This window comes from Teleopsis dalmanni, unplaced genomic scaffold (assembly GCF_002237135.1).
Source record: "Teleopsis dalmanni isolate 2A unplaced genomic scaffold, ASM223713v2 unscaffolded_contig_0296, whole genome shotgun sequence".
NCBI classification, from domain to species: Eukaryota; Metazoa; Arthropoda; class Insecta; order Diptera; family Diopsidae; genus Teleopsis; species Teleopsis dalmanni.
In genome coordinates, this window is record NW_024031678.1 from 1 (window position 1) to 15,196 (window position 15,196).

Here is a 15,196-nt window from a genome sequence, read left to right on the forward strand (position 1 = left end):
ATTTTAAGACCTAAAAATTTATTATACAAGGACGATGGTTATTTTCTTTGAGTTTCCATAAGAATTTCCGCTTCTCCTTGCAACATAGTGAGAATGTAAATAAATTTCGATGTTGCAATTCCATTAAAATTAAACTCGTACAAATGATTAAGTTTGCTTACAAAAATTTTGTAAATAATTAGTTTAAGTTTGACACAGGGGATGCCCAAACAAAACAACAGTACTTTCTAAGAAAAAAAGACTTCAATCTACTAAACGGAGTTATCAATTATGTACTACATAGGCTGACATCATATATTTACAGATCTAAAAAGTCAATCTAGCATAACAACTACAAGAGGCACTATTTAAATTTTGAGCCTTGGCAACACTGACTGTTGTCAGTTGTCTATGTACGCGATCTATCTTCGACTTTTTGTCGGAAGTGAATATTTATTACGACTATTATTTACGTAACATGGATTATCAAGGCAAGAGTCCATCGATCAACTTAGTTTCACATTTGGCGATGAATCTTCATCCTTTGCCACTGTGAAACACTGTCACTGGTACAATAATTTTAATCGCTTAATGACGAACTGAACTGATAGAAAGATCGTCCAAAATCAATTGTTATGCCAGAAGACATTGATTCATTTGGCGACAAATCTTCATCCTTTGCCACTGTGAAACACTGCCACTGGTGCAATAATTTTAATCGCTCAATGACGAACTGAACTGATGTGAAGGTCATCCAAAATCAGTTGTTATGTCAGAAAACATTAATGCTGTACAAATACTGATACAAATAATGCTGAGAGAAATACTGTGAGAGTGACGCTGGTGAAACCCTAAGCATTAGTTCCACTAGCACATGAATATATAAAATATTGCATGAACCTTTAGCCATGAGAAAGGATTGTTCTTGTTGGATCCCATCCCTCATCACTTGACATTATCTCTAAAAGTTGCTTGTGCACACAAATGCTCGAGAAGTACAATGATGGTGCTTCAAAATACGAATACAAGATTGTAACAGGTGAATCACGAATATACATAAATATACATAAATTAGACTCGAAGTCATATCATTTAGAAATTGCATTTATTGGCCGACAGAGGGCACAAAAACTTCTGATTGGATCCATTCCGGTTTCAGAAGGGTTTAAATAAAGAATATATTTCTGCTGATCCATCATATGATTTGTCTTCAATTTAAGACTGACAAATATTTGCGTAGGTCAAATCTACAACATAAAGTCATTTGTAAACTGGCGTAACATTGCTAAAAATGTTGAAAAAATTCTTCCGAAATTTTCTGCACCTCGGTACCCTGATGAAATTGAGCACACTTTTCGATGTAATTAACTAAACCATAATTGACGTTGCTGCTGAGTCTACTATTGTTCAACATAATAATGCGAAAGAAACAATCTTTCCATCGAACTTGGATGGGCTTATTTCTGCAATCTCAATTATGTAAAATTAATGGAATGATTTGTAGTGGAAACATTTTTCCCACTTAGAGATGCGTATGTCGAATTAAGTTTCTTTTACATATGCCTAAGATGGCACATTATTGTAAAAAATTCTTAAAGCGAATATAGCGATTTGAATTGGAAATGGCTTACTTCCCAGACCCTTCACTGCAAAATATTTAATGACATTTTTCTTCTTCAATGTCAAAAAGATGAAAAACTGAAGTATTAAGTGTTGCAACTAAATAAACTGTTGGCAGCAAAAACCACAGTTGGTTTCTTGGTCACGTGTCATGTCACATGTGTCCATTTGCTGCATCAGAGGTGGTCCAAAATGTACAAACAGAAGAACTATGAAATTTTAGGAACATCATTAATGAAAACCACTTGCACTTTCAATATTTTCATATTTTCATTTTTCTATAACAAAATATATTTGCGAAATGAAAATTCACTTAACAGTATCTGAACTTTTTTGTCAGCTCACAAATATTTGTAAGAAATAAATTTAAGTCTAACAATGTATCTTTCTCAATTTCTTAATTGCATTTGTAAGTAGAAAAATTATCTGCAAACATCATATGCATCTTAGCAAATATCATTAGATATATAACTTATAGAAAACGCAGATATCCTACAAAGAACTTAAACAAAGATTCTGAGAATGATAATTGATGCATCCTGGTATATCCTGGTATGTGAATCCGCTGACTATACCTCCTGCTAATATGACAAATTCCTTTAGACTGAAACGGAATGATAGACCTGTCATCCTGCTTTTCTAAAGATCATCCTGATTAATTCAACTCAGGCGCTGTGATATCTGAGAAATAAGCTATGATTACTTATTCAAAGACCCCTTAAAATAATTTACAAATCATTGCATTGGTTGAGTATTCAAATCAACAGAGTTTCTGTGCACAATAATTTTGGTCCCAAACCTAGCAGGCCTATATAAATTTATATTTCAAATAAATTGATTTTTAAAGAATCTGCAAAATTTTTCAACGGACAACTCCTTTTTCTCTCGTTCTAACTCATTGCAAAGAAATTCAATTTGAAATTTCCCTGTAGATGCATTGAAGATGCTTCCTGTAAATGCTTCTCCATATATGGTATGTAGATGCATTGAATGGAATGACTATATCCAAAATTTAATGCATGAGTATTATAACGAGTGAGAACTTATTGCTCACTGTACTCTTATATTATTCAAAAATCATTAAAAATTAATATTAGGTTTACCAATATAGTCGTCATCAAATCGAAGTCATCGAAGTTACTTATTTATTAGAGAAACCAACCAATTCAATAAGCGACGGAAAAGAAAAAACTTATAAGATACATAAGTCGTCAGACTTTACTGCATACTATTCGAGTCACTATTGAGCCTCTGTATAGGCTAATTAGGGTCGTATCTTCCAAGATATTATATCTGTAACTCGTAATATATGTTATGCCCAGAAAAATCAAGCAAAATGAATATAAGCGTAATATAAATCTTTAGGTTCTCAACTCAACTGAATAGTTGCAATTGATTAGAGTGAGATGGATATACTTTAATGTTGTGCAATCATTAAGTTTTGTTATACCTCTCCTTCTTTAACTTTAAAACGAATGGAAAAAAAATATATTGCTACTATTATGAAATTTCTTAGAGCCTAATACCTTGGAGCATTTTCGCAATATTTTGCATACTTTTTAAACGATATGCGGCGTAAAGAATAGCAATTCTTCTTTTCAAAATACATAAAATACATATAAATTTAAAAAAGTTCGCAAACATGTTCGAAAAATGTGCGAAACATGTTCAAAACATGTGCGAAACATGTTCAAAACATGTGCGAAACATGTTCAAAACATGTGCGAAACACGTTAAAAGATACTAGGTTCTCAGAAACTGAATATTTATAGAAACAGATTACTTAAGTAAGTCACTTAGAATGATTTTAGCTGGCGTAATTATTTCTACTCGCTCCAACTCTTAACAAATAGACTTGAGTTGATTTTTCTGAAAGCCTAATATTTTGGCGCTTCTTCTTGGACGCATTAGAGTGAGATGGATATGCTTATATGTTGTGAAAACATTGATTTTGACATGTCTCTCTTTTTCTTTATTTAAAAATGAATGGAAAAAGTATTCTGCTATTATTATAAAATTTCTAAAAGCCTAATACCTTGGCGCTCTTTCGTGTATGCATTAGAGCGAGGTGGATATACTTTAATGCTGTGTAATCATTAATTTTGATATATTCCTCTTTTTGTTTTTTTAAAACTAAATGGTAAAGTAGTCTGCTACTATTATAAAATTTCTGAAAGCCTAATACCTTGGCGCTCTTTCGTGTATGCATTAGAGTGAGATGGATATGCTTATATGTTGTGAAATCAGTAATTTTGATATATTCCTCTTTTTGTTTCTTTAAAACTAAATGGAAAAAGTATTCTGGGTGAAATCATTAATATTGATATATTCCTCTTTTTGTTTCTTTAAAACTAAATGGAAAAAGTATTCTGATACTATTTTAAAATTTCTGAAAGCCTAACACCTTGGCGCTATATGCATTAGAGTGAGATGGACATACTTTAATGTTGTGAAATCAGTAATTTTGATATATCTCTATTTTTCTTTTTTTCAAACTAAATAGAAAAAGTGTTCTGCTACTATTAAAAAATTTCTGGAAGCCTAATACCTTGGCGACCCTCGTGTATGCATTAGAGTGAGGTGGATATACTTAAATGTTGTGAAATCATTCATTTTGATATATCTCTCTTTTTCTTTCCTTAAAACTAAATGGAAAAAGTATTCTGCTACTATTACAACATTTCTGAAAGCTTAACACCTTGGCGCTTCTTCGTGTACGCTATAGAGTGAGATGGATATACTCAAATGTTGTGAAATCAGTGATTTTGATATATCTCTCTTTTTCTTTCCTTAAAACTAAATTGAAAAAGTATTTTGCTACTATTATAAAATTTCTGAAAGCCTAATATCTAGGCGCTCCTTCGTGCACGCATTAGAGTGAGATGGATATACTTAAATGTTGTGAAATCAGTGATTTTGATATGTCTCTCTTTGTCTTTCCTTAAAACTAAATGGAAAAAGTATTCTGCTACTATTATAAAATTTCTGAAAGCCTAATAATTAGACGTTCCTTCGTAAATCTCCTTCATGAAGATGTCCTGAAGACATCTATAAAGATGCCTTGAGATTCTGTCATACCACTCATTAGTAAAAACTAAAGATCTTAAGAGGTCTCAAGCCTTTTGGGTCTACATTTTAGTACATACATTATTATTATTAGGTATTAATAAGAGATAAGATATTTTTGGGATATTTCGCAAAGTTCAAAAGCACGTATTTGTTTATAATAAGTAAAATAATAAATTGCATTAAATTATTCTTACTTGATTTTAGATTCATTCTTTCACATCCACTTAAGAAATATTAATGACAATTCAAATTTAAACCGTACAGAAGTTTTCAGTGGTTACCGCATCCACAAAACATAGATGCTTTGAAATCGGAATGTATTATTTATGATATAAAAAATTTTAATTTTTTTCCATTTCATGAAACAAAAACACTTAACAATCATATCAATGATAACTTTTCTTTTCTTTTATATATATTATTTATGTATGTTATGTATTCAATATAAACTATCGTTGAATATCCTTGCTCGGACGCTAGCTAAAAATTATTATTATAACATCTGATAAATTTCTAGATATTAATGTTTATTATATCTCTGAGGTTTTATTAATCTGGAAAATGTTTTGGATTGAGTTTAGCACCTCCATTTCCAATATGCTGGCTGCTACTTGAGCAGGGGGTTACCATAACTTACCCCATGGAGACATATATCCATTTAGATTTATTTCCATGTCTTAACATCATTTGATTTGCATGCATGTGGTCGATGTTTGATGAGTACAAAGACCACAAATATAAAAATATATTTGTATAGCGAGTCGCTTGATTCAAGTACAGATACCTGCTCTAGACGCACGTAGACTGATGAAAACGTGTGGATTTTCTTAGTGTTACTGCTTCTTCAAGACCTTACCGGCAAAGGTGGTTCTATCGGCATCGCTCTAGAAATCATCGCAACTACTAGATCCTCACACCACGTCAAGGTAATTGTAGGACTACGGTAAGTAAATAAATAATATCGGAAATTATCTGCTTATAAGCATATAAACGCACAGTATTATAACTATAATTGTTGAATATAATCGGCTAAAATATTTGACACCATCGTCAATTCTGACGATGAGCTTAACTATTCACCTGGATTAATGTAGGATATATAAACAATCCATTTAGTCTTTTAAGAAATGTTTACTTTCAATTTTTAAAATTTTAAAGATAAAAAAAAAATTTAAGAACAATTTAATTTTCAAGAACAAAAAAAAATGTATATATAATGAAACTGCAAAAAACTTCCAGTGCATAACTACATACATTGTCATCTGGTGAAATTCATTATAAGATAAGAAGCTTGGTAGGTGTTGTCGTCAACGGTCATAAAAAGTCTGCTCAAGTGCGTCCCACTTCCAACTAAACTCCAAATTAAAGTGTGGTAAATTCAACCCCAATCGGACTAGGACGTTAATACCTTAATCACTTTTGTTTGTGTGGGTCCTGGTAGATAATTTAATATGCAATTTCTATAGTTAAGTGTTTGAATAAGAAAAGGGATGCACTGGCTGACCATAGATGTGTCATGAAGTGGGTAAATTGCTTGTTATGCTTCCCTTGTCTTGGATTCCCGTAAAAGTAATGACTACAAATTTCACAAATAAAATACGTAAGCAAAAGCAATAAATTATTTTTGAACCTCAGAAACTGTGAGCAGACAATGTATTAAATAATGTTATAAAAGAACTACTAAGTGTGAAGTTTTAATCAAAAATAAAACAAAGATTGAAGCGCTGGAAGCCAATATTCGTGCCACCATTGATACCATACGGCATAAAGACCATGTAGCCACGGAAGATATATGCCGGAAAGCATAATCAAAAAATATATACCATCAAATTATCTACCAGTTTATAATAAAAAAAATTTCATTCCAACAATAATTCTGTCTTGTATTGCCATTTTAAGTTCTCTTGCAGCTAACAACACCCTATACATATATATATATATATATATATATATATATATGTATATATAACTTATAACTTGATAACTTAACAGATGTATTAACATAAGCAAAATCCTTTTCGTATTTATAATATTGTTGAGAAATTTTAGTCTGTAACCTAGAGATCTAATGTGGCCCTTTAGAGTAAACATCCATGTCTTCTATAAGTTTTACGAGTCATCAAGAAAATCAGTATTAGCATATTGCATAAATATCGTGATTAATTCAAAACTCAAATTCAGCAAAACTTGAAATTACACGACCAGAAAACTTCTAAAGCAACAATATTAAACAGGACTTAATATGCTGCTAATGGCTTTATACCATTCAACACGATCTATAAAAACCATAAATCGTATCTTCAATTGTACGCCCAAAAAAATTGTACTCAGGTAATCAGGAGGTGGGAGAGACACCATCACACCTCCCTTAGATCTAAAAATTTCTATGATAGTTTTATTGAACGCAAGGCACTGAAACCATAAAATATAATTTAAAAAATTAAGTTCTGTATTTATTCTTAATTCTTAATTCTCAAACTAATATATATAAATGGAGATTATTTATTAAGGATTATAGATTTCACTTTTATGTCTATTAAAGTTTTCATTACCGTTAACTGTTTCCGTGGTGTAGTGGTTATCACATCCGCCTAACACGCGGAAGGCCCCCGGTTCGATCCCGGGCGGAAACAGATCAATTTTTTTTAATAATCTCTCTTAATTATACTGCATTTAAGTTTCTCCGAAACCACTCATTGTACATATATTTAAAATAAATCTTATAATAACAAACTTCAGCAAAATACAATATATGCTCGTTCATATTATAGATATATCATCGTGGAAGAGCATATTTGTTCCAGCCAAAAGGAAGGTCAGACTGAATTTTATTTTTTGCTCAAATATCTTTTTAAACAGTAGTAAGCAATGATGCAGTAACTTAAGTTTAAGAGGATTCCAACGAGAATCTTAGTCAATTCAATCTTAATCAATAATCGTAAACTAAATGTAAAGGATACTTGATACACAGTTTACTAAAACAAATAAAATCTTCCTTCGCTGAGACACTTTTTCCAAGCGAAACGAACTGAGGCCAGGGAAATTTAAACGCTGGAAAGACACAAAAGAAAACACATGAAAAATAATGGATCAACGGAATTAAAAACGATTGAGAATGTTGTATGTATATGATTAGGGAACAGATTGTTTCACAGGTCGCTGTTCTTAAGGTCTGGTACACACGTCACCAAAAATATTAAGTGTCATCACTTATCCCATGACAACTATGTTATATACAACTGCACTCTGAAAAGCCACTGATGAGTGTATAATCTCAGTACGATTTAATGTATCTCACAACTTTTAAAGAATCATTTTAATTGATTATAAATATTTAATACCTTATAAAATAAGATGAATATATATTTGCCTCTATTTTGTTTTTGTTTAGTTATATAATTAATTTTTAAAATACTTTTGAGAAAAAAAAAAAAACTGTATGTTATAACAGAAACCAGCACCTTTCAAACTGTTTTACCATAGATAAAAACCATATATGATTTTTGTGGATTAGTCGGACAATGCACACTTAAGTTTGAATAAGTTCAAGCTTTTAACTCTTAAGTGTTCGATATTGAGCACTAAAATTTTCTTTAAATTTAAAACATGCGTCACTTTAGTATCAAAACGACACTTAAGTGTGCGTTGCAACATTGACTCATAAAGTATCATTGTGATATTGATTTCCTAAAAGCTCAAAAGCTTTTGAAAATAAACTTTTTGTAAAATCAAAAGCTTAATAAATTTTACCGTACGATTTCATTTAACAGCAAGTGTTTCCGTGGTGTAGTGGTTATCACATCCGCCTAACACGCGGAAGGCCCCCGGTTCGATCCCGGGCGGAAACATCTAATTTTTTTATATTTCTTAAAATATTTGGAATCTCTGGACGTTAAATTTCTTATTACAATTTTATACTAAAAAAAAAAAACAATTGTAATCTAAATGTATAGCACACTTCAGTTTCAGTAGCTGATAGTAATGCCAACAACTTTATCATAAGACTAAAGACTAAGGACAGACCTATTAGGATGGATGGTGTGGATATATTTAATATATGGAAACCAAGCGACAACATTATAATTATGATTATTTCAGGACTTATCCTCTGTGCTAATAATTGGTCCCAACTAAACAGTAAACACTCTTATCTTTGAATGAAAGTCAAAATATGGGTTGTTGATGCAATAATCTTTCCCTGATCTAACTCAAACCAGACAATCACAGAGATCTAATCCGCCTTTGACATACTGTTTACTCGTATACCTTTTGTTAAATTGTTAGATAATTCCATAATAATCCGTCAGATAATCTGCCACTAACATTAGCTTCATATAACTGTACAAGGACGCTCTGTCGTAGTAGCACAAACCAATCAGATCTTTAGCTTGGTGGTTGCCTAGAATACCGTACCAGTGGCGACTTCTTTCAATTACTCATAGAACTCATTGTGGGTAAAGTTATGTTACAATAGGGTTTTGAACCACATGATTGCACATTCATTGTCAGATTGCATGCATAAAATTAAAACACGTTTCACTATAATAACATTTGCTCTCTCTATATATGAAATTGGTTACCCAAAAAACAAAGCTCTCTTTTCTTAATCCAAGAAAAGATTAAATCTCAAAACTTAAGTTTCAAATCTACTTTGCTTATTAGGAAATATTTACTGGTATCAAAGCATATCCTGTAATTAAATTCAGAAAATGTATGTAAGTTTGACGCCTTTTGTAAAACTATCTTCTTTGCTGAAATTTTGTGTTAAGATACCTATTTAAATTTCTTCATTAGTTGCTGATGAAACATGACTTAAGGTCAGCGTAAAAGCAACGCAAAAAGCACGATTTCAACGTGACTAATCTATAAACTTGGATAAGTATCTAATTTTACTAGATGTCAGCTCGGTTGGGTCGGTAAGAAAAGAGATCCCGAAGATTTTAGATCCTCACCTAGCCATTGATGGACACTGACATATTAGATGGAGCACAGATTCTTTCACTCCCGCAAAGCCACAACCTTAACAAAAGTAATTACAAGGTAGATTCAGCTTTACAGCATGTCTTCCTATAATGAAGTGACCCGCCAGCACCGATACCGTTGTTGTGAGCTGATTACATCTTAACTGAAGCATTTGACTGTTGCGTTTTTTGCCCAGTTTGTACCAGGTCAATCTAGAGATCGTACAGCAGGATTCATCTGCTAAAACTTGGCTTGGCAATGCTCAGATATTTTTGCTAGATTTGCCAGTTTAACTGTTGCAAGTGGGACGCCAATCTTGTCCGGCCTACAGTTGCGCGATATGTCCCAGGAACCCATGTATATGATGGCATGTTATGCATACAGTCAAATTATAATCGCCACTCAAATACTGTTATTAATATTGTGATACTTTTTGTTCTGTGTGTATATTCTTCTTCTTCTATTCAATTCAATTTTTCTTTCTATTTCTTGTATATACCTATTTACCACTCAAAAGGTTCAAATATTGATATTTATTGGCCAGTAAAACTACTTTGAACACCATATCAACCACAAACCGTAACTTTTTAAAGCTCCATTGTGCGCACTCTAATTGAAGGACAAAAATCCTGTCCTAAAAAGTGACATTTTAAAGCACTTTTGTATTTCATTGCATCTTATTGGACTCATACGATTTGGGTCAAAGCTTGTATGATTTCAAATGAGTAATATTTTTAAATAAAGTTTCTTTTTTGATTTTACAATTTACTTTTATTCTAACAATTTTCTCTACAAGTATTAACTGAAATGCATTTCCTACACACTACTTTATATCAGATAAGTACAATATATATATAAAAGTTTTACATAGCGTTCTTACACGCGATATGTAATTGCATGGTAACAAACATTATATATTATTTATAACATTATATAAAGTATTATAGACAATTATTGGTCGACTCCATAATTACTCAGCACTTCAAAGTTCATAGTTTAAGATAGAATAATATTGCTGACTTAAACTTCATTCAGCTTCGATTTACTGTGTATTCAGTGTAAGTAGTTGTATTATTTAATACTTTCAAGTATGTTTGAGTGCTAGAAACTATTTAGATATTTTCAGATATTATTAGTGAGACTATATATAAATGTATATAAAACAAACTTAACCAAAACTATTCAGCAATTATGTTTAACACGTTTTCATATAGACTTTTACGTGTTTTTGACGTCACTTATTTAATAAAAATATAAAATATACAATAGTATCTCTTTATAATATATATACTTAGTTTATAAGTATCTTTCATTGTATGTTGTATATACTATTTTACTTAGATTTCTTATTAACTAAACTATGCACATTAGAAAGATTTTTCAAGTTCAAATTATTCATCTCAGATTAACTTTAATAATACAAATTTTTTTTAACAATAAAATTTCTTAAGTTTCTTTCTTAAATTGCAATTATGACATTAAATGTTATATATATGAATTTTATTTATTTATTATTAAATTTAATTTTTTTTTATAACTACAACTAAAATAGTTCATAAAAGTTAAATCATTGTCCTTTGCCCAGAGGCACTTAGAGAAGTGTCTGTGGCAGATGTTAACTCTCTTAAAATAAGTCATAACTTAAGTATATTGAACAGGGCGTTATTGGTAGAATATACTAGGAATCATGGAATTATGTTCTATAGTAAACAATTTATACTTAACAAACTTTTCGATAAAACTAAAGTCTATAAATTGTTACCGAAATCAACTTTCGGTGCAATGAAGTTGGTTTCATATCATTTCTGTTACTTCCTCCTTGCAAACGCATTTATAGGCGTATTTTAAGGATTGCATCTACAAACGCAGCAAGATGGGAACAAAAACCAATCCATAAATATGCCTTTACAATCGTTGTCAGGATCATAGGCCAAGAGACGATGCCACTTGTATTTCTGTTCACAGCCGCAATCATTTTCACAACGTGGAGTTTGAGGTTTTCTGCAAATGTAAAAAATATATATATATACATATATATATAAAGAGTTTTATGTGTATTATATGTACAGAGTGATCAAATGAGAACTAACATATATATATTTTGATAATATTGTAATAATGAATTTCTCTTGAAATTCCTATCAAAATTTTTTTTTTCTAATTTTGCATCAAATTAATTTATTGGATCAAATTCTTTTAAAAAGGCCTACATATTCTCTCATCCTCTCTTTTCTCTCTCTTACAAAATATTACACATCAACATTAATCAACATTAACTTGTGAAACTTCAATTGCAAGGCCTCGAATTATATATAATTAAATAGATTCGTTTAGAAACAAAAACGTGTGGATATACTCATTTATGAGGTGTCATTTGTTTACTAGTGTAAACCAAAACCTTTCATAGTAATAAACAATCATATCTAATAACAAATGAATGGAAACATTTAAAAGAAAGGGATTAATCAAGCTGAACCTCTGTTGCATACCTCGCTACTTAGAGGCTATACGTTCATTCCTTTTATTCCTCTTTTTAAAAGAGGTTCCTTTCAAAACCAGTTTAAACTTCAAACCAAAACATATAATAGAAGAAAACAATCATATCAAGTGTTAAATGATTAGAAATATTCAATAGGAGAGGATTAATTGAACACCAGAGCGCCCCTTATATACCTCACTATTTAGGAACTATATATTCTTGGAAGATTAAAGAACGGCTTTTAATAAATTTAAATAGGTCAATAGATAGTTTGGGAACACAATAACGTATAGAGAGACTTATTTAAAAAGTTTCTTTTCAAAAATTACTTCAAACTTCATACCAAAATATTTTATAGAAAAAAACGATAATATAGAGTGTTAAATGAGCCGAAATATTTTAAAAGCAAGAAGAAATCGAGTCTTAAAATCTTCCATTGCTTATGGATTTGATCATGGATTTTGTCTTCCTGGAAGAATAAGGAACTGCAAATAAAAAATAAAAGTATAAAAGTAGTAGTAACATAATAATACAATAAATAATAAAGTACATAAGTAAATAAGTAAAGTTAATAAAAGTTTTCAACTTTTACGAACCGGGGAGCTACTTTTAGGTGTGTCCAGTTGCAAGTTTCCTGTCTATAGGTTTAATGTGAAAATATATATTCTAAACATATGTTCTTAAAAGCTCTTATTCTACTGTAGGAACTTTATGATCTTTGTGGATTATTTCATCCTGTTATAATGTGGTACTCTTAGGAATACCCTTACTGTATTTCATGGAGCTCTTTACATGACCTCAGTGTTTAATACTCTTTCGTTTCCATATAGATATATGACAATTGAAAGAATATATGTTCAAAGTAATTTAATAAGTATTATTTTTCATCAGTTTGTTATATTGCTTAAGTAACATTTATTAAGACTATTCGAGTCTTGGTTTTGAGATACAAATAAAAATTTTTTATTCATGTTTTCAAAAAAATATTTCATACTCCAAGGTTTGATATACTTGGCTATTAAAAATCCAGTTCGGCTTAACAGTTTCAATTTTATTGTAAATTTCTTTTATATGAATATGTATTCTTCATCTATTTAAGTAAATCGTTAAATAGCTGACGTTATCTACTCAATGTGTTAGACCAATGATCAATGTAATTGACGGTGAAGTGCCACTTTTATGGATATGGAAACATTTTTGTTCATTGGTTTTTGTAACCCATTATACTTCCTCATTATACAAAAGTGAGAGATTTTAAAGTTACAGTGAAGTTTCTAATACCTTTTTAAGAAGAGGAACAATTACTGTGTCTTTGGTAAATAACCCCATATGGGAAGAACCAACATCACATATTAATCCTCTATTCACGCCATTCGTTCATATCCACAAAATTAAAATGTTGGGTATGGTTTACGATGTAAGGGTATATTTGGACTGTATCTGTCTTGAGAATGAAAGTTAAGTTGCAATTATTATTAATAGTAAATGTTTCAAAAACAGTTAATTATCAACTTCTACTAAAATGAGTTAGAAGATTTCAGCATGGACTTTATAAGGTTTAAACAAAAAGGGACCGTATGACGTCTACTTATAACGTAATAAAATCATTGAGAGAAAATGGTAGTAGTCCGTTAGTTTCTTAAAATATCGATATCGATTACAGGATATAACTAGACTACACTGATCCTGCAACCAACACTATTTATATTACAGGTGAAACGAAAGCTGATTTAAAAAAAAAATTGACCGATTATAGACGTCCAAAAATGAACTTTTGAAAAAATTCAGAACTTACTACATATTTATAAGAAGACGTAAACTGATATCGAAGATATAAAAAGAATCACATTATGTTTTATAAAACTTTGTTTTTAATTTAAAAGGTGTATGGTATATGCTCCATTTGATCACACTTAATAGACTCATCTCATAAAAAAATTATATATATATATATATGTATTTGTATGTGTGACTAGAATTGGGGAAAGCTTACGAGCATATTTCTTGATGGATGGCTTGTTCAAAGTGCTGAGTATTCACGATTGCGCGTATTTTACCCGCAGAGTTCGAGGCCCAATATGGTGTCACTATTTCAATTTTCGATTCACAAGCATCAAGTCTGTAAATAAAATTGTTTATATTATTATTTAATTATTATAACTATTTTATTCTAATATTAACCTGCCAGTTGAAGAACCAGTGCTACCAGGATTACCAGGTCCATTTTGTGCAAAATTTTGTGAATTTTTATTTGAGTTCCGATTTTGATTGGAACTCTGTCGTTTATTTCGCAATTTGCCAAAATAACTTTCACCCGCTTCCTCGGCATGTGGATGAGTCTCATCATCTGGTATAACTGCTGGAAAAGCTCCTGGTGGTATAAATATATCAGGTTCATCTATAAAACGTCTTTTACGTTTTTTAGTTTGCTGTCGAGGCCCTTTATTATCAAGTACCATTTCGAAGTCGCCATACATACGCCGCATTAGCGCTTTATTGTCATCAATGAAACGTTCGATTTTTTCACTTAAAAAAATAAATAGATAAATAAGATATGATAATGATATACAATTAATAATTAAGCAAAGTTATATGATATTCACTGCATAAACAAAGTAAATGATTATCTTTCTTTTTAAACCCAAAGTTCTCTACTGCTTAGTTCAATAATTGATTCTGACATTTAATATGAGTATGTAATTAGGTTAAAAATCGAGGATATCAGAAAAACAAGGCTTGAAATAGATAAAAAAAGAAGAAGAGTATGTACTTTAACGCTGAACTACACACAATTTTCATGGCATGCCAAAATTGACTTTATCTGGAGGGGTAAAAATACATCCTCTATATTGTTCTGTCTATTTATTATTTGTCCATAACTATGCTATCCTCTTATGTTCATTTAAAATGCATTTTTAAAACAAATTATTGAAACCACTTACGATAATATAGATATCTAAAATAAATGAATAATAGCACTACCCACAAAATGGCTGAAAGTGGCCCGAAAGTATTACTTTCGCGCTTATGTTAAGTATTACACATATTTTCTTACAGTCGCCGCGACTAGAAACTTGGTGGTTAGTC

The 15,196-nt window shown here is 30.7% G+C and overlaps 1 protein-coding gene and 2 non-coding genes across 3 annotated transcripts; 2 read left to right on the forward strand and 1 right to left on the reverse strand.

Annotated features, from left to right (window-relative positions):
- Positions 1–7,228: 7,228 nt before the first annotated feature.
- Positions 7,229–7,301, forward strand: Trnav-aac. The gene has a single exon. It is a non-coding gene; the product is annotated as a tRNA-Val (tRNA).
- A 1,142-nt stretch (positions 7,302–8,443) lies between these two features.
- On the forward strand, positions 8,444–8,516 carry Trnav-aac. Its single transcript has one exon. It is a non-coding gene; the product is annotated as a tRNA-Val (tRNA).
- Positions 8,517–11,113: 2,597 nt separating this feature from the next.
- On the reverse strand, positions 11,114–14,635 carry LOC119663325 (protein spaetzle 3-like; the record flags this gene model as incomplete). The annotated part of the gene is made up of 3 exons (XM_038072942.1): positions 11,114–11,631; positions 14,103–14,228; positions 14,291–14,635. Coding segments are annotated over 3 exons (628 nt in total), but the record flags the coding sequence as incomplete, so codon positions are not given.
- Between the last annotated feature and the right edge of the window lie 561 nt (positions 14,636–15,196).